This window comes from Carcharhinus amblyrhynchos, chromosome 2 (assembly GCF_965287045.1).
Source record: "Carcharhinus amblyrhynchos chromosome 2, sCarAmb.v2.hapA, whole genome shotgun sequence".
Taxonomy (NCBI): Eukaryota; Metazoa; Chordata; class Chondrichthyes; order Carcharhiniformes; family Carcharhinidae; genus Carcharhinus; species Carcharhinus amblyrhynchos.
In genome coordinates this window covers 109,807,960-109,827,324 of record NC_137325.1, presented here as the reverse complement: position 1 = coordinate 109,827,324, position 19,365 = coordinate 109,807,960, and the positions used below count along the sequence as shown (strand labels likewise).

The window sequence follows — 19,365 nt, the reverse complement described above, 5'->3', positions numbered from 1 at the left end:
CAATGCACTGGAGAGCACTTGGGGCAATGACTGTTTAAGGTTAAGGTAACATTCTTTCTACTAAAGGTAGTATTCATAGCATGCAAGCATTGATGAATATCTGTGCACTCTTTCAGGTGCTACTTTTGATGCTCCATGCAGTTGGTCACTCTTTCCGTGGCAAAGATAACATGGTGAAGGTCAATAACCACGCATGAGAATGAGAATCTACTTTCTCTAGTGAGAAACCAGAGCATATAATGAGGGCAAGCTTATTTAAAAGTGAAATCAGAATGCATTTTTCTTATAAAGGGGACTTGAAATCTGAAATCTTATCCCCAAAAGTGGAAGGATGGTAAGATAATGGAACCTTTCAAGAGGACAGTCTATTTTTGTTTGATAAAGCGTTGTGTGTCAAGGGCTGATTAAGTGGAGCTGAAATACAGACCAGCTATGATCCAATTGAATAGCAGAACAGGGATAAGAGGCTGAATGGCCCACTCCTCTACCTATGTTCAACCATGCTATCAAAATGCGGGTCTCAACATCGAGTTTGGTTAAGTCACAATTTATTTCAGCTAAATGGCGGGAAGAAACAATATCATTGTCTCTAACTACTTCCACAAACTCCATATTTTTACCATTGTATCCGTTCTTGAAACCCACCCACAATCTCAAGATGAACCAAACTGTTTCCACCTTCAGCATCTTTCTCGAACATGAGACAAGCATTTGATCCTGTATCTTCTTCACTATACAAACAACCTATTTCCCCCTGCAACTCCACCTCAATCTTAGCCTCTCTGCTGCTGAAACCTTTATCCGTGCCTTAGTCACTTCCAAACTTGACAACTGAGGTTTTTCTGACCGGTCTGCTATGCCCTACACTACCTCAATTAGAGCTTATCCAAATCTATGCCCCAAAGGCTCCACTTGCTAATGTTCTCATTGAATGACATTTGTTCCTGATCCTCCACTATAATCACTACTTAATTCTTATTCCAGTATTCCAAAACCTCTCCCATCCCAGCTTTGAAGTTCCTCAGGACACGAGGTTGCAAGGTCAATGGGGAGGGCATGCTGGAATGGAAAACTGATTTAAATGCCACAACAGATGAATCTCTTCAACCTGTTTCCTGCATCTGGATATCAAATCCAGCATTGAGAGAAAAGCACATGTCCCGGCACCCAAATCCCTCAGACTCCTGTACAAGTGGACCTATCAGAAAGCTTTTCAAAATGTGAATGGAGGAACTGACCTGAAATTTGCTTCTGCTGTTTATTGTGATAACTTCTTGAATCCATTGGCTTTTCTGTATAACTGTCTGCTTCCAAATCTCTATGAAAACTCCATGACCTGGCTGGCGCAAGCCAACTTTTAGTATTCCACTCACTCGACCAAAATGATAATAAAACCTCATCTGTCATGAAAAAGGCAACATTCGATCATAAAAATGACAACATTCATTTAATTTCCAATAATTTTGAAGAGAAAATTAAATTGAGTGCATGTTATTACTTGAATAATTGATTTTATATTTTGGATGCTTCCCTCTAATTTGTTTTGGAATTAATCCTACCTGGCAACTCTCTTTTGGTGGAAGGAAAACAACACTTTGTAGAGTTGCAAAATGACCTGGATCATCTTCAGGTAACACAGATAGATAATAAGCTGTAAAACAAAAAGAGATTTTTCATTGCTACTTTAGCCTATTAGTAAATTCTAATAATGGTCGTTCTTCCCGTGTTTCACAGTGAGTTGGAGGACACACTGTTTTCGAAAATGAGACTGCTGAGCTCTGACAACAACCATCCCACATACTCCGAGGAGAGCCAACAGCCCATCTCAGCCAAGAACAAGGTTCTTCAATATCATTTTGCCCTTTTATTGAATATACTTAAGGCTGGAACAGGCAGATTTTTGGTCTCTTGGGGAATCAAGGGATAGGGGGAATGTGGGGAAAGTAGAAAGTACCGTTCTTTGAAGGGTAGGGGGTTTTAGTTCAAATGGGCAGCATGGTCGGTGCAGGCTTGAAGGACCAAAAGGCCTGTTCCTGTGCTGTAATTTTCTTTGTTCTTTTCTTTATTCTAGAGTTGAAGTCCAAGATCAGCCATGGTCGTATTCAATGGCAGAACAAGCTCGACAGGCCTTATATAGCGTACCCTGTGTCGATTTCTTGTCTTTTTGTGTTCCCCATAATCCAATTAATTGAGGATGGAAACTGGAGCAGGAAGACACAAGAGGGAGAAACCAAGAGAGGAACAAAAGATCGAAAAATAGAAAGCAAAAGTGGAAGGCAGAGGAAATAAAGACTAACAGCAAATAGTGCCATAATGCAAAATAACGTGTAAATGTTAAAAAGATAAATCTAGTGGCATTGTATCTGAATGCTTGGAGCTTTTTTTTATTCATTCCTGAGACATGGGTGTCACTGGCTGACCTGTATTTATTGCCCATCCCTAATTGCTCTTGGAGGGCACTTGACAGTCAATCACATTGCTGTGGCTCTGGACTCACATGTAGGCCATGTAATCATGGCAGACTTTCTTCCCTGAAGGACATTAGTGAGCCAGATGGGATTTTACAACAATTGACAATAGTTTTATGGACATCAGTAGATTCTAAATTCCAGATATTTTTTATTGAATTCAAATTCCACCATCTGCCATAGTGGGATTCAAACCCAGGTCCCCAGAACATCAGCTGAGTTTCTGGATTAATAGTCTAGTAATAACACCACTAGGCAATTGCCTCCCTATATCTGTAACAAGGTAAATGAGTTAACAGCGCAAAGCAAAATACACAGGTACAATAATTGCAGAGACAAGGCTGCAATGTGGCTAAAACTGGGAACTGAATATCCAAGAGTACTCAATATTTAGAAAGGGCAGGCAAAAGGAAAGTGAGCTGGGGTGATGTTATTAATTAAGGATGAAATCAGTGCAACAGTGAGAGAGGATATTGGCTCAGCAAATCTAGATGTAGAATCAGTTTGGCTGGAGCTAAAAAGAAGCAAGCGGTAGAAAGCATTAATGGGAGTTCTCTATCGGCCTCCACACAATAGCGATAAGAAAGAAGGTGACATTAAGCAGGAAATTAGAGATGCACGAAATAAGGCTGCTATAGTAATCACAGGTGACTTTAACCTGCATATGGATTGGCAAAAAAAAATTAGCAACAATACTCTGGCGGATGAATTGCTGGAGAGTGTACGAGACTTTTTTTTAGACCAGTATTTCGAGGAACCAACTAGGGATCATGCTATGCTAGATGTGGTATAATGCAATTAGAAGGGGCTAATTAATAATCTCGTTGTGCAGAGTCCTAATCTTTCATTAGGATTGAAAGGGAAGAAGTTTGATCTGAAAATAGAGTCTGAGATCTAAACAAAGGCAACTAAAAAGGGAGGAGGTATGAGTTGGCTAAGATAGATTGTGAAGCTTCATTAAAAGGCATGGTGGTGAATAGGCAATGGCTAATATTTAATGAATTAATGTATGCATTGCAACAGTCACATTTTCCTTCCTGGAGCAAAAATACAACAAGATGTGTTCTAGATATGGCTTAAAAATAATTAATGATAGGATTGGAAGCAAAACAAAATAAAGTTGCCAACAAAGTTGCATCAAAATGCAACAACTTGTGACAAAAAGATTAATGAAAAGGGAAAAATAGAGTATGAGAATAAACTTGCAAGCAACATAAAAGCAGACTGCAAAAATTCTACAAGTATATAAAAATAAAAAGATCAGTGAAGACAAATAGTCCCTTATAGTCCAAAACAAGAGAATTGATAATAGAGAACAATGAGTTGGCAGAGCAATTAAACAATTATTTTAATTCTATCTTCATGGAGAAAGATACAAATAACTGTCCAGAATTTCTGAGGAATCAAGAGTCTACTGAGAAGGGGGGATTCAATGAAATTTATATTACTGGAAAACTAATGCTGAAAAAAATAATGGGATTGAAAGCTAATAAGTTCCCAAGGTTTGATAATCTACATCCCTGTGAATTACAGGAGATGGCCATTGAAATAGTGGATGTGTTGGTTATTACCTTTTAAAATTCTGCAGATTCTGGAACAGTCCCTGCAAATTGAAGGGGTTAATGTATAACTCTGTTCAGGTTTGTGGGTTTAATAGGAAGGAAAAAGATATGGTTTTCACATTCAAAGTAACACACAACAGGTTTATTGAAAAAGATGTTCTCTGTACAGAAGAGAAAATGAAACTAAGGCAGGAGCCTGTGAAACACCCGAGTGACATCATTGTCAAAGCATTTGACTGACTGTAAAAGCAACTGTGCAACCACTTAATAACAGAGAGTGTAAACCTCACTATTTAAAAAAAGGAGGAATGCAGAAAACAGGGAATTACAGAGTGGTTAGCCTAATATCAGTAGTAGGGAAATTGCTCGGCTATTGTAAAGCATGTGATAAAAAGATGCTTAGAAATCATCAATAGAATTAGACAAAGTCAACAAGGATTTATGAAAGGGAAATCATGTTTGACAAACCTACTTGAGTAGGTTTTTAAAGGATGTAACTAGTAGAATAGATAAGGGTGAACCAGCTGTATATGTGGTGTACTTAGATTTTCAGAAAGCTTCAGGCAGCATAAAAGGTTAGTATGCAAAATCAAAGTGCATGGGATTGGGGGTAATATATTGGCATGGATTGAGAATTAGTTAACAAACAGAAAATAGAATGTAGGGATAAATAGGTATTTTTCAAAGTGACTGATGGTGACCAGTAGGGTCTTGCTTGTGCCCCAACTATTCACAATATTTATCAATGATTTGGAGGAGGGAACTAAATGTAACATTTTTAAGGTTGCTGACAACATGAAACACAGTGGGAATGAAAGTGGAGAGGAGGATGTTAAGAGGCTTCAAGGTAATTTAGACTAGTTGAGGGAGTGGGCAAATACATGGCAGATGCAGTACAATGTGAAGTTATCCAGCTCAGATGGAGACAAAGAATGGCAGAGTAATATTTAAATGGTGAAAGATTGGGAAATGTTGACATACATAGGGATCTTGGTGTCCTAGTATACCAGTATGTGGAAATAAAATGTAAGTACAGCAAGCAGTTAGGGAGGCATATGGAACGTTGACCTTCATTGCAAAAGGACTTGAGCACAGGAACCAGTATGCCTTACTACAGCTGTACAGGGCCTTGGTGAGACCAGATCTGAAATGTTGTGTACAATTTTGGTTTTCTCTTCTAAGAAAGGATATACTTGTCATAGAAGAAGTGAAGCGATGGTTCACCAGACTGATACATGGGATGGCAGGATTGTCAAATGAGGAGAAATTTGGTTGACCGGGGCTGTAAACATTGGAATTTAGAAGAATGAGAGGAGATCTAGCTGAAATGTGTAAAATTCTGACAAGGCTAGACAGACTGGATGCAGAGATATTCTTTCCCCTGGCTGGGATCTTTAGAATGAGGGGTCATAGTATCAGTGTACAGGAGAGGCCAATTAGGGCTGAGATGAGGAGAAATGCCTTCACTGACATGGTTGTGAACTTATGGAATTCTTTACCACAGAAGGCTGTGGAGGCTAAGTTACTGAATATATTTAAGGAGGAAATAGAGTCCAGGGGTGGAATTTTCCCATCCCACCCGCCATGGGGATTGTATTGGGCGGGACAGGACCATGCAAAAGGTCCATTTACCTTGGGCGCGATTTTCCAGTCTTGGGGCAACCGCAGCCCAAAAACCCCGCCCCTAGACTCTAAATGTATCAGGGGTATGGGGAGAATGCAGGAGTGCGATGTTGAGATAGAGAATCAACCATGATCATATTGTATAGCAGAGCTTGAAGGGCCAAGTGGCTTACTCCTGCCTCCATTTTCTATATTTCTAATTGGGACCCTCTGCTTCTCCTTCTGCAGAATATTCTCCGTTCAACAATTCCTATCTCTCCATCCACACCATGACATGGTGCCTTTCCCTCTCTTTCTGAACCTCCTCTAAAACAGCGTCTCCCTTTTTCTCCCCATCCCACCCATAGTGGGATTCCTTTCTCTTTCTTCCCTCAAGTGAGCCCTTGTAGTTCCCCCAAGGACTCTCTTCCTCTCTGTTCGGCTTTACCAACATGTTAATCTCATTTCTCTGTCTCCTCCCCTTTGGGCATTTCATTAACTGTTTGTAACATCACAGGAATCTAGCCCAATACTTTTCTTTTACCTTATCTCAAAAATATGTCACTTTTTATTCAAAAGAGGACATAGATAAAAATGCATGTGCTCGTCAGCATCATCCCCAAAGGAAAATCAATTCATCTCCACTTGACATTGATATAGTGAGATTATTTCTCTTACATCAAGAACACAAAAGGCACATTCTATATTGATGGTAGGATTACAGTACTCGTTCCTGCTTCCATTTGGACTAAATAATGAGAAGCAATGATCCAAAGCTTTGCCTGAAGTAATTTTAGTGCTAGATTTATGCGAGGATTTAACATTACGCAACTGACCCAAAAAAACATTTTTTGTAGTTTACAGCATTTGTCTAATATACATTTAATTATATTTTATATGCGTGCCTCTTTTAAGTGGGGTCATCTATAACTGTAAGGCAGTGGATAGGCGCACCACAGCAAACAACCCTATTTCTGTTAGAGCCATAAAAGTTGTTAATTTTTCAGCACAGATTCTAAACCTTTGGTTTGCACCTTGGTAATAAATGTTGTGTTACATATTGCTTGGAATGGCACAGGAGTCCTGCTCTGGCATAGTAACCTCTGCCATATTTGCTGCAGAAGAACCTATGTTGAGAAGGTGCAGGATTTTTTGGCTTCCGTTTTCTCTTGAGTCCACTGCTCAGCCAGATGAACTTCTCATCTCTTCCAGTGGCCATCCAGACAGCGAGCTTCCAGGGGCTCCAGTCATTGGTGGCTCACCCACAGTTGTCAGTGTCAATGTTCCCCATCTTTGTATCCACCTGTAGATGTTCTTGGAACAAAGGTATGGACATCCAGCAGGTCATGACCCACTGTACAGAGTGTCTTTGGACGTACGATCATCATCCATTCAATGAGAACAGCCAAGATATTCAGAAATGTCATTATCTTAGTAATGACTTTATATTGATGGGATTAGCACACTTGAGGGACAGATGGATTAGACTACATTCACGACCTTTTGTAATTCCTTGTGGTCCTGGGCAGAGCGGGAGCCATACCAAGCTGTGATTCAAACAGAAATCATGCAAGCCAGCCTCCCATTCATTGATTCTGCCTACACTTCCCTTTGCCTCGGCAAAGCAGCCAGCATAATTAAGGACCTCACACACCCCGGACATTCTCTCTTCCACCTTCCTTCATCGGGAAGAAGATACAAAAGTCTGAGGTCACGTACCAATCATCTCAAGAACGGCTTCTTCCCTGCTGCTAGTTAGATAGGCTGGAAAATTGTGCGGAGAAATGGCAGATGGAATTTAATCCAGATAAATGTGAAGTGATGCATTTCGGTAGATCTAATGTAGTGGGGAGCTATACAATAAATGACAGAACCATCAGGAGTATAGACACACAGAAGGACCTGGGTGTGCAAGTCCACAGATCCTTAAAAGGTGGCAGCACAGGTGGAGAGGGTGGTAAAGAAGACATATGGCATGCTAGCCTTTATTCTATGGGGCATAGAGTATAAACGTTAGCATATGATGTTGCAGCTATATAGAACATTGGTTAGGCCACATTTGGAATACCGCATCCAGTTCTGGTCGCCACACTATCAGAAGGACATGGAGGCTTTGGAGAGAGTACAGGAAAGGTTTACCAGGATGTTGCCTGGTATGGAGGGTCTTAGCTATGAGGAGAGATTGGGTCAACTGGAGTTGTTCTCCCCAGAAAGAAGAAGGAGGATGAGGGGTGACCTAATAGAGGTGTATAAAATTATGAAGGGCATAGATAGGGTGAACAGTGGGCAACTTTTTCCCAGGTCGGAGGTGACGAACACAAGGGGTCACAAGTTCAAGGTGAGGGGGGCAAAGTTCGAACAGGTATCAGGGGAACATATTTTACACAGAGGGTGGTGGGGTCTGGAATGCGCTGTCAAGCAAGGTGGTTGAGGCAGACACACTGGAATCGTTTAAGACTTATCTAGATAGCCACATGAACAGACTGGAAATAGAGGGATACAAACGAATGGTCTAGTTGGGCTCATGAGTAGTGCAGGCTTGGAGAACCGAAGGGCCTGTTCTTGTGCTGTATTGTTCTTTGCTGTCAGACTTTTGAATGGACTTACCTTGCAGTAAGTTGATCTTTCTCTACAACCCAACTATGTAACACTACGTTCTGCACTTTCTCATTTCCTTCTATATGAACGGTAGGTTTTGTCTGAATAGCAACGCAAGAAACAATACTTTTCACTGTATGTTAATACTTGTGACAATAATAAATCAAATCAAAATTGAAAAAGAATGCACTCCATAGCACAATGTGTAAAAGTTAGTGAGAATTGTAACTGACATGCCAAATTTCCTTAGTCTTCTGAGAAAATAGAGGTATTGGTGGGCTTTCTTAAATATAGTGTCAGCATGGGGGGACCAGGACAGGTTGTTGGTGATCTGGACACTTAAAAGCTTGAAGCTCTCGACCCTTTCTACTTTGTTGCTGTAGGGGCATTTTCTCTTTCACGCTTCCTGAAGTCGATGACAATCTCCTTCGTTTTGTTGACATTGAGGGAGAGATTATTGTTGCTTTACCAGTTCACCAGATTCTCTATCTCATTCCTGTACTCTGTCTCATCATTGTTTGAGATCTGACCCACTATGTTATCATCAGCAAGCTTGAAAATCGAATTGGAGGAGAATTTGGCCACACAGTCATAAGTGTATAAGGAGTATAGTATGGGGCTGAGAACACAGCCTTGTGGGGCACCAGTGTTGATGATGATCATGGAGGAGGTCCGTGAACTAGGAAGTTCAGGATCCAGTTGTGGAGGGAGGTGCCAAGGTCCAGGTCATGGAGTTTGGAGACAAGTTTCATGGGAATAATGGTGTTGAAGGCTGAACTGTGGTCAATAAATAGGACTCTGACATAGGTTTCCTTGTTATTGAGGTGCTCCAGGGCTAGGGAGATGGCATCTGCCGTGGACCTGTTGCAGTAGTAGGAAAACCGTAGAGGATCCAGATAGTCCGGGAGGCTGGAATTGAGTTGTGCCATGACTAGCTTTTCGAAGCACTTCACAATGATGGATGCCAGAGCCACTGGCTGGTACTCATTAAGGCACACTGCTTGGCTTTTCTTCAGCACTGGGATGATGATCGTCTTCTTGAAGCAGGTAGGGACCTCAGATTGTTGTCAAGGGAAATTGAAGGTGTCTGTGAATACCCCCGCCAGCTGATCCATGCAGGATCTGAGTACTCATCTGGGTACCTCGTCCGAGCCAGTCGCTTTCCATGGGTTGAGAAAGCTGTTCTGACATCTGCAATGGTGACCCTAGGCACAGGTTCATCCAGGGCTTCCTGGGTGGAGGGCATGCTTTTGCTGACCTCTTGCTCAAAACAGCATAGAATGCATTGAGCTCATCAAGAAGGGGTGCATTGGAGCCGACGATTTTACATACCTATTATGTCTTGCAGACCTTGGCATAGTTGGTGGGGGTGCGTGTGGATAGCCTGGCACTCTAACTTCATCCAGTACTGTCTTTTGGCATCTTTGATGGATCTTCTTAGGTCATATCTGGCTTTCTTATATGTGCCTGGGTCACTTGACTTGAACATCTCAGACCTGGATTTCAGTAGACAGTGGATATCCCTGTTCATCCATGATTTCTGGTTGGGGAACACATGGATTTGCTTCTTTGGCACACAGTGTCCTACACACTTACAAATGAAGTCAGTTATTATAGTAGCGTACTCGTTCAGTATTTGTCGCAGAGTTTTTAAATACTGACCAGTCCGCTGACTCCAAGCAGCCCCGTAGGAGATCACCTGATTCCTCAGACCGACATTGCACGACTTTCTTTGATTTCGTTTCGAGTTCAGAAGTTTAAATGGTGATCTTAATGAAATATATGTGAACCTGAGGAGGCTTGACAAGACAAATGTTGAAAGGATGTTTCCCCTTGTGAGAGAGACTAGAACGAGGGTTCACAGTTTAAAAACAAGGGGTCTCACATTTAAGGAGATGGGGAGAAATTATTTTATCTTTGGGGTTGTGGACCTTGGGAACTCTCTTTTCCAGAAAGCATTGAAGGCAGATCAATTACTGTTTTTAAGCCATAGATACATTAAGAACATAAGAAATAGGAGCAGGAGTAGGCCATCTAGCCCTTCGAGCCTGCCCCACCATTCAATAAGATCATGGCTGATCTGAAGTGGATCAGTTCCACTTTCCCGCTTTCTCCCCATAACCCTTAATTCCCTTGTCTATCAAAAACCTATCTACCCGTGACTTAAATATATTTAGTGAGGTAGCCTCCACTACTTCAACGGGCAGAGAATTCCAGAGATTCACCACCCTTTGAGTGAAGAAGTTCCTCCTCAACTCTGATCTAAACTGCCCCCCCCCCCCCCCCGCTTATCTTGAGGCTGTGCCCTCTAGTCCTGCTATCCTTTCTAAGCGGGAAGGATCTCTCTACCTCTACCCTATCCATCCCCTTCATTATCTTATACGTCTCTATAAGATCCCCCTCATCCTTCTAAGCTCCGAGTACAGACCCAGTCTACTTAGTCCCTCTTCATAGTCCAACCCCCTCATCTCTGGTATCAGCCTAGTGAACCTCCTCTGCACTCCCTCCAAGGCCAATATATCCTTGCGCAAGTGCAGCGACCAAAACTGCACACAGTACTCCAGCTGCGGCCTCACCAGTACCCTGCACAGTTGCAGCAAGACGTCCCTACTTTTATATTCTATCCCCCTCGCTATAAAGGCTAGCATTCCATTCGCCTTCTTGATCATCTGCTGCACCTGCAGACTGGGTTTTTGCAACTCGTGCACAAGGACCCCTAGGTCCCTCTGCACCATAGCATGCTGCAGCTTTTCGCCTTATAAATAATAATCCCTCCTACTATTATTTCTGCCAAAGTGGTTAACCTCACACTTGCTAACATTGTACTCCATCTGCCAAGTCCTCGCCCACTCGCTCAGCCTATCCAGATCCCTCTGCAGACTTTCCACACCCTCCACCTTTCCACAGATTCTTGACTAACAAGTGAATCAAAAGGTTATTGGAGTAACGGGAACGTTGAATTAAACCCATAATCGGGTCAGCTATGACCATGTTAATGGTGGAATAAGCTTGGTGGACCAAATGGCCTACACTGTTCCTAAGTTATACATTCATGTATAAGTTCACACTGGGATTTGGCTTAGATGTAATCAACTAGGATCTGTAGTCTGAAAGGGCAATATGGGCATTTCTTGCAATCGTCAATAGTGAAATGTCCCAACAGTTGTTGCAATTGCCCTTGTTCTTGTACAAAATCATAATCTTTGCGTTATACAGATCCTGGGCACCACCCACTCTTTCCAGCAGAAACACAGAACTTTGGCAACAGCAACATTATAACTTGAGGATTGCTATCTACACTCTATAAAAATCTTTAGCAAATTTCTGGGTTACGTGGGGAATCTTATTTTCAGTGACGAAAATCACATTTGTGAATTTCTGATAACACAGTCTGTTTGTTGTCTCTAATTGCCATCTTTTTCTTTCCCTTGTTTACAATCCCTTCAGAACTAATAACTGTGTGCTGTCTCCTGCATGCAACCAATTGATAAATTTAGATTACATTTTTTATTACATCACTATACACTGTCTCCATGGTGACAACTAGCTTATAGAATAATAGTTATTCTCATCGCAATTTATTCATGAAGTCAGCTAGCAGTCAAATCTTCACCTAAGCTGTAATTTTGTTTTCTAATGCCTTATTGCTGAAGATCATTTCTGACCCAAATCATACCACAGTCAGAATTTAGCAGTTGCTGACAAATATTTCATCTTCCAAGCTGCTTTTGGCACTTTTGGAAAGGCAATATGGCAAAATAAAGACAAAGTGGGCAACTAGCCAAGCGAGACTAAAGCAAGAAACATGTAAATATACTTTCCTACTAAATCCATTCTGGAAGTAAAATCAAAGGTCGAGTCCATTAATTACTTAGCTTATTCTCGATTTGGCAACATTGTGTGCCCAATCCATTATTTATTGTAATTCAATTGCTCTTGAGTCTTTTAACCAACCTCTAAAATAAATATTGCATTATTTTCCTACACATCTAATTCCTATTCCTTCAGAACAGTTGGCATTGAACAAATAATCTCAACCAACAGTGCAGTGCTAAGGGAGTGTTACACTGTGAGAGTTGGATAAATACAAGCCATTTTTTTTCCTTGCCAAGCCCAAATAGAAAAAGCAAGATCAAAGCTCATGTCTGTTAATCATTTAGTTTACTCTCAGTATGGTGACATTGCGTAGACAATCCATTATTTATTGTTATTGAACTATATTTAAGCATTTTAAGCCCTAAAAGAAAATTATATTGTATACCACACACCCAGTGTCTATTTCACCCAGTGTCCATGGTGCTGACTCGAATTATTCTTCTACAAGCCTTCTGGGTCAATAAAGACTACTCTCCTCTGCAAGTTTTTCAATGCTTCCTTTACATCTGTCTATTACCATCCTTTTACCTAGTCACTCACTCCATCTTATATACATCTACTACTTCTCTCGTTATGCCTCTTTTGTTTCCTCATTCTTATCATTTCTATCATTTCCCACCTCCTGTTTTCCATTTAAGAACTTTTTAGAGCCCATTTGAATTAATTTCCCCCATAAGCTTTTTCGATTACATTTGCGTCCTGTTCCTTTTTAGTTGCTATTTATTTGTGACCTTTTCTCTGGCGAATAATTCGCACATTCAAATCATTAACCTGCTCTCTCTACAGACGCAGCCTGAACTGTCCAGATTTCTAGCATTTTCTCTTCTAGGCGACTAATCACCCGAGACTCTTGCACACTTCCACAAAACTGAATGCTAATAGTTACGATCAAACAAATAGTCTTCTCCTACAATATGCATTGCTCCCTGCCAACTCAGCAAAATCAAAGAAAGTGTATCCAATGTGTTGAACTGCCACATCGTGCAGACTATATACTGGCTGCAAAAATCATTGGTATGTGTAATATATATAGAATGATTTCCTGAAATATATGCCAACAAGGAAGAAGAAGAGACTCAAGATGGAGAAGTACAATAGATGATATCATTGTGTGAGTGCCCAAGTCCTATTTACGTTATTTTGACAGAAGCATCATCATCCAAAATTGTTAAGATAATGGAGGCAGGAATTTGATTTGATGTATTAATCATTTTTCCATTATTATCTGGACCATCTTACAAACATCTAATTGATGCACAATGTAACAAATCTGCTTGGGCACCCAAATTGTTATGCCGATTTAAACCAGGAATTTTGAAGGTTCAGTGGTGATTTAACCAAACTTTTCAAGCTATCAAGGACAATCGATATGACAGATAGAGAGAGATGGTTTCTGCCCACTGGGGAGCCTAGGACAGTCAGAAGCTAGGCCTTTGGGAAACGAATGTAGGAAGCACTCCCAAAACAAAGGGTGCTGAAAGCCCAGAACTCTCTTCCATAAACTGCAATTGATGCTGATCAATGATTAATTATAAAAATGAGACTGATGGATTTTTTAACCTAAGGTATTTGCAGTACAGACATGATGACCCAACTAACCATCATCTGTACCATATATATTTTGATGCTTCTTTTATGATTTAAGGAAAATTGGGCAAAGGCAGATATGAAGATCAAAGCAAAAAGAAAATTACAGCACAGGAACAGGCCATATGGCCATCCAAGCCTACATCAACTATGCTGCCTGTCTGAACTAAAACCCCCTACCTTTTCAGGGACCATATCCCTCTATTCATAAGAACATAAGAAGTAGGAGCAGGAGTAGGCCATCTAGCCCTTCGAGCCTGCCCCATGATTCAATAAGATCATGGCTGATCTGTCGTGGCTCAGTTCCACTTTCCCGCCCTCTCCCCATAACCCTTAATCCCCTCTCTTATCAAAAACCCATCAACCCGCGTCTTAAAAATATTCAGTGAGGTAGCCTCCACCACTTCAATGGGCAGAGAATTCCAGAGATTCACCACCCTTTGAGTGAAGAAGTTCCTCCTCAACTCCGTTCTAAACCGTCCCCCCCTTTATCTTGAGGCTGTGCCCCCTAGTCCTACTGTCTTTTTTGAGCAGGAAGAGTCTCTCCACCTCTATCCTATCCATCCCATTCATCATCTTATACGTCTCAATGAGATCTCCCCTCATTCTTCTAAACTCTAACGAGTACAAGCCCAGTTTATTCAGCCTCTCCTCATAGCTCAACGCCCTCAGCTCCGGTATCAGCCTAGTAAACCTCATCTGCACTCCCTCCAAGGCCAAGATATCTTTGCGCAGGTGCGGTGCCCAAAACTGCACACAGTACTCCAGCTGCGGCCTCACCAATGCCCTATACAGCTGCAGCAAGACCTCCCTACTTTTATATTCAATCCCCCTCGCTATGAAGGCCAGCATCCCATTCGCCTTCCTGACCACCTGCTGCACCTGCAAGCTGGGTTTTTGCGACTCATGCACAAGGACCCCGAGGTCCCTCTGCACCGTCGCCTGCTGCAGTTTTTCGCCCCGTAAGTAATAGTCCTTCCTACCATTCTTCCTACCAAAGTGGACCACCTCACACTTGCCAACATTAAATTCCATTTGCCATTTCCTGGCCCATTTGCCCAGCCTATCTAGATCCTTCTGCAGACTCTCCACACCCTCCGCGCAATTTGCCGTTCCCCCAATCTTGGTGTCATCAGCAAATTTTGACACCCTACACTCGGTTCCCTCCTCCAGATCATCTATATAAATGGTAACAAGCTAAGGCCCCAGCACCGACCCCTGGGGCACTCCACTAGTCACCATCCGCCAATCCGAATAGCACCCGTTGATCCCCACTCTCTGCCTCCTATTTGACAACCAATCCTCTATCCACGCTAACACCCTACCCCCAACTCCATGTCCCCCGACCTTCTGCAATAACCTCTTGTGAGGTACTTTGTCAAACGCCTTCTGAAAATCCAGAAAGACCACATCCACCGGCTCTCCTCTATCCACCGCCCTAGACACATCCTCATAGAACTCCAGTAAATTTGTCAGACACGACTTCCCTTTAATGAAACCGTGCTGCGTCTGCTCTATCAAGCAATTCCCTTCATGATGCCTCGCAATTTCCTCCTTAATGACGGATTCTAACATTTTACCTACCACAGACGTTAAACTAACCGGCCTATAATTCCCCGCCTTTTGCCTGGCACCTTTCTTAAACAACGGCGTAACATTAGCCGTTTTCCAATCTTCCAGCACTTCCCCGGAATCCAGCGACGTTTGGAAAATAACCACCAAGGCATCCACTATCACCTCCGCCATTTCTTTCAGAACCCTCGGATGCATTCCATCCGGTCCTGGGGACTTGTCCACAATCAGCCCCTCCAGTCTGTCGAGCACCGCCTCTCTAGTAACAGTAATGTCATTAAGACCCTCCAGTCCTACCACCTTTCCATCGCTAACACCCGGCAAATTATTCACGTCCTCCTCCGTGAAGACAGAAACAAAAAAGTTATTCAATACCTTAGCCATATCCCCATCCCCTACCACTAGGTCCCCTTTCTCATCCTCTAAAGGACCAACATTCACCCTAGCCAGCCTCTTCCTTTTTATAAATTTATAAAAACTCTTGTTATCCTTTTTTATATTAAGCGCTAGCCCAGCTTCATAGTTTCTCCTACCCTCCTTTATCAACTTCTTTGTCAATCTTTGTTGACATTTAAACCTCTCCCAATCCTCTTCTCGCCCACTACTCTTAGCTACTCTAAATTCCTCCGCTTTTAATTTAACACTTTCCTTCACCTCCTTCGTTATCCACGGCTTATTACCTCTCCTCCTACGGTCCTTTTTGACCATCGGAATAAATTTCTGCTGAGCACCAAGAAAGATCTCCTTAAAGATCCTCCACTGCTCCTCAGCAGACCCTCCCTCCAACGCGCTCCCCCAGTCAACATTCCCATCCTATTCATGTATTCGTCAAGACTCTCCTTAAAAATCACTATCGTATCTACCTCCCCTGGCAACTAGTTCCAGGCACCCACCACCCTCTGTGTAAAAAACTTGCCTCGTACATCTCCTAGAAACGTTGCCACTTGCAACTTAAATCTATGCCCCCTAATAATTGACTCTTCCATTCTGGGAAAAAGCTTCTGACTATCCACTCCATATATGGAATTGAAGGTTCACAGATCTGTTCCGATTTTGTTGAATGGCAGAATACATTCGAGGGCCTAAAGGTCAAGTGTTCTTATGATCTTACACATCACTAGACACTGCCGAGGGGCAATTGAAAATATGGTTCAAATAGCTGGCACAGCAATCCAAGATTTCTGCTTGGTCAGTTACCAACTTGTTTCAAGTCCTTGACCAAGACCAGGGGTCATCAACATTTGTAGCCACCAATGGTGCCCAACAAGGTTGTGTTCTTGTCCTAACCCTGCTCAGCAGGCCAACTCGAAGCAATCAACAGGCCTGAAGGAGCACCTGGATTCAGTACCATATAGAAAAGCCCACCTTCAATTTGGACCAGCAGATTGCAAAAATAAAGTAATGAAAAGATGCATTGACACACTGAAGCATGAGAAAGCTGAGATATATCCTCTCTAATCCAGGGGGGATAGTGGATCAATGCCTCTCACTAGACCAACACCTCTGATGAATGGAGAGCAAACAGAATTAATAGATAAGCAGTGAGAATGGTTGAGGTGAAATCCTTCTTTAGCAGAAGCACAGCAGCAGCAAAGCTCTCCACACAAATTTTTATTTCACATACTTCAATGGAAAGGAAAACTGTGCTGAATGTGGAATAGGCTGCAGTTTTGTATGACAGGTTAAGATGGATCTAACCAGGGTACAATCTTACAACCTCATCCCACCTGTCTTTTGGTGAGATGAGGTGATGTGAAGAAGGAAGTGAGAAACGTACTGCTTCTCACCTCCCCAGGTTACACCGGCCCTGTTCTGCTTGCAAAATCATCTCCGCATCCTTTTAGATATTTGTATTAGTGAGTTCCAGACATATTGTCCAGGTTCACTTGCCTGTACCTCCTCGCTGGTCGAGCTTCACACCGGTGAGTATCACAGTTGATCTCCATTGGTGGAGATGGCCTCGCCGGGGGATCGAAAGCCATTGAAGCCCCCAGGTGATCGGGGGCATGGCCGGACTGTGCCCGTGGGGCAACCAGAAACTCTGCAGGAAGGGGTGATTGACAGATGGGGGAGGGTCCCGATGTCCATGGGATGGGTGGGGGATGTAGACCGACACAGGGGGTGCTGCTCTGCTGATGGGGGTGATCAGCAGAAGGGGGAAATCGGTACGGGTGATGTTGGTGGGGCGGGGGGGGGTGGAGTTATCACGATGCCCATGTGGCAGGACCTCTCCCAGTGTACTGTTGCCCCAAGGCCTCAGCTTCGCTAGCAGCTTAGACCCCGTCCTCCCCACCACCCGCCGGTGGTAATCCCACCCTGGCACTTTTTTTTGCCAAAAGATTGTGACTTGCAACTCACTGCAAAAACTGGCGTGATTCTCTTCCAATTTCTCACTCGTTCGGCACTTAGAATTGTTTTCAGTAGAACGTGCCCATTATGTTTTACTTTAAAAGCAATCAGCTCCTACCAGTTAAATATTCTCATTCCCAAAATTAGCTCTGAAACAGACAAGTGCACAACCATCAGCTGAGGCTTCAAGAACAACATTGTATATAGTGAAGAGGACTAAAAGTCATAATAATAGAATTTAGAACATAGAAAAACTACAGCACAAACAGACCTTTCAGTCCACAAGTTGCGCTGATCGTATCCCTACCTAGTAGGCTTACCTATAACCCTCAATCCTATTAAGTCCCATGTACTCATCCAAAAGTCTCTTAAAAGACCCTAACGAATTCTCCTCCACCACCACCGACGGCAGCCGATTCCACTCACCCACCACCCTCTGAGTGAAAAACTTACCCCTGACATTTCTTCTGTACCTACTCCCCAGCACCTTAAACCTGTGTCCTCTCATAGCGATCATTTCAGCCCTGAGAAATAGCCTCTGAGAATTCACTCGACCTATATCTCTCAACATCTTATAAACCTCTATCAGGTCACCTCTCATCCTTCGTCTCTCCAGGGAGAAAAGACCGAGTTCCCTCATCCTATCCTCATAATGCATGCCACCCAATCCAGGTAACATCCTTGTAAATCTCCTCTGCACCCTCTCAATGGCTTCCACATCTTTCTTGTAATGAGGCGACCAGAACTGAGCTCAGTACTCCAAGTGGGGTCTGATTAGGGTCTTATAAAGCTGCAGCATTATCTCCCGATTCTTAAACTCAATTCCTCGATTGATGAAGGCCAGTACACCGTACACCTTCTTAACCACATTCTCAACCTATGAGGCCGATTTAAGAGTCCTATGGACCCGGACCCCAAGGTCCTTCTGATACGTATAATGTTCCTCTGATCGCTCAGTATCCATTATAAAGGGTTCCATAATTCGTAAGAACTTAAGAGCAAACAGCCACGCAGCTCTTCAAGCCTGCCATTCAATATGATCATGATTGAACTGTCTCAGCTTCACTTATCAGCCTCCTCTCCTTATCTCTAATTTCTGTAATACTTTATCTCTGCTAATATTAATTACTTCAAGGTCCTCATTTTTCTTCGCCCTTTGGTTATCCTCTACTACTGCTCTGTACTTTGTGTCTTCTACTGTCAAGTCAGACACCGTGGGCAAGATTTTCTGGCCTTTCAGCTGCATGTTTCCCAGTGGTGGAAGGCGACATACTGATCACTATTTGCGGGATCCTCTGGTCCTGACACTGTCATTGCGATTTCCCATTGATGTCACACCACGCTTCCATGAAACTCATGGGCGGGGGTACACTGCTGGCAGGACTGGAGAATCACACCAGTTAGTTCAATATCATTGTCGTTTCTGCATTCCCATTTAGTAATATCTTCTGTCTCTGCCTCTAAGTAACCAGCAGTTATTTTAGCTGCTCTCTTCCTTTTGTATACCATAACTGCTGGACTATGAGAGATGTTGGCCCATATCAAGCTTAAGATTTTAAAACAAAGAAATCCAGGAAAGAAAATATTGACGTATGTAAGTATTTAATATTAACAATTGTCATCACAGAACAAAATTAACAAACAACATAAAGCTTACACAGTTAATATTAACCATCACAGCACAACTACAACATGAAGTACATCATGAATTCTTATTCATAGGTGCTCCAAAATTTCTCATCACTGTTGTC

General features: G+C 42.5%; 1 protein-coding gene across 1 annotated transcript in view; it reads right to left on the bottom strand.

Annotated features, from left to right (window-relative positions):
* malrd1 (MAM and LDL receptor class A domain containing 1) overlaps window positions 1-19,365 on the bottom strand; it is a 322,326-nt gene that overhangs the window by 278,221 nt on the left and 24,740 nt on the right. Inside the window, exons 3-4 of the mRNA XM_080211010.1 lie at window positions 1,560-1,651; window positions 1,239-1,400 (exon numbers count right to left, since the gene is read on the bottom strand). Of these exons, the coding sequence (XP_080067136.1) occupies window positions 1,239-1,400; window positions 1,560-1,651 (254 nt within the window). The remainder of the gene's footprint in view (window positions 1-1,238; window positions 1,401-1,559; window positions 1,652-19,365) is intronic.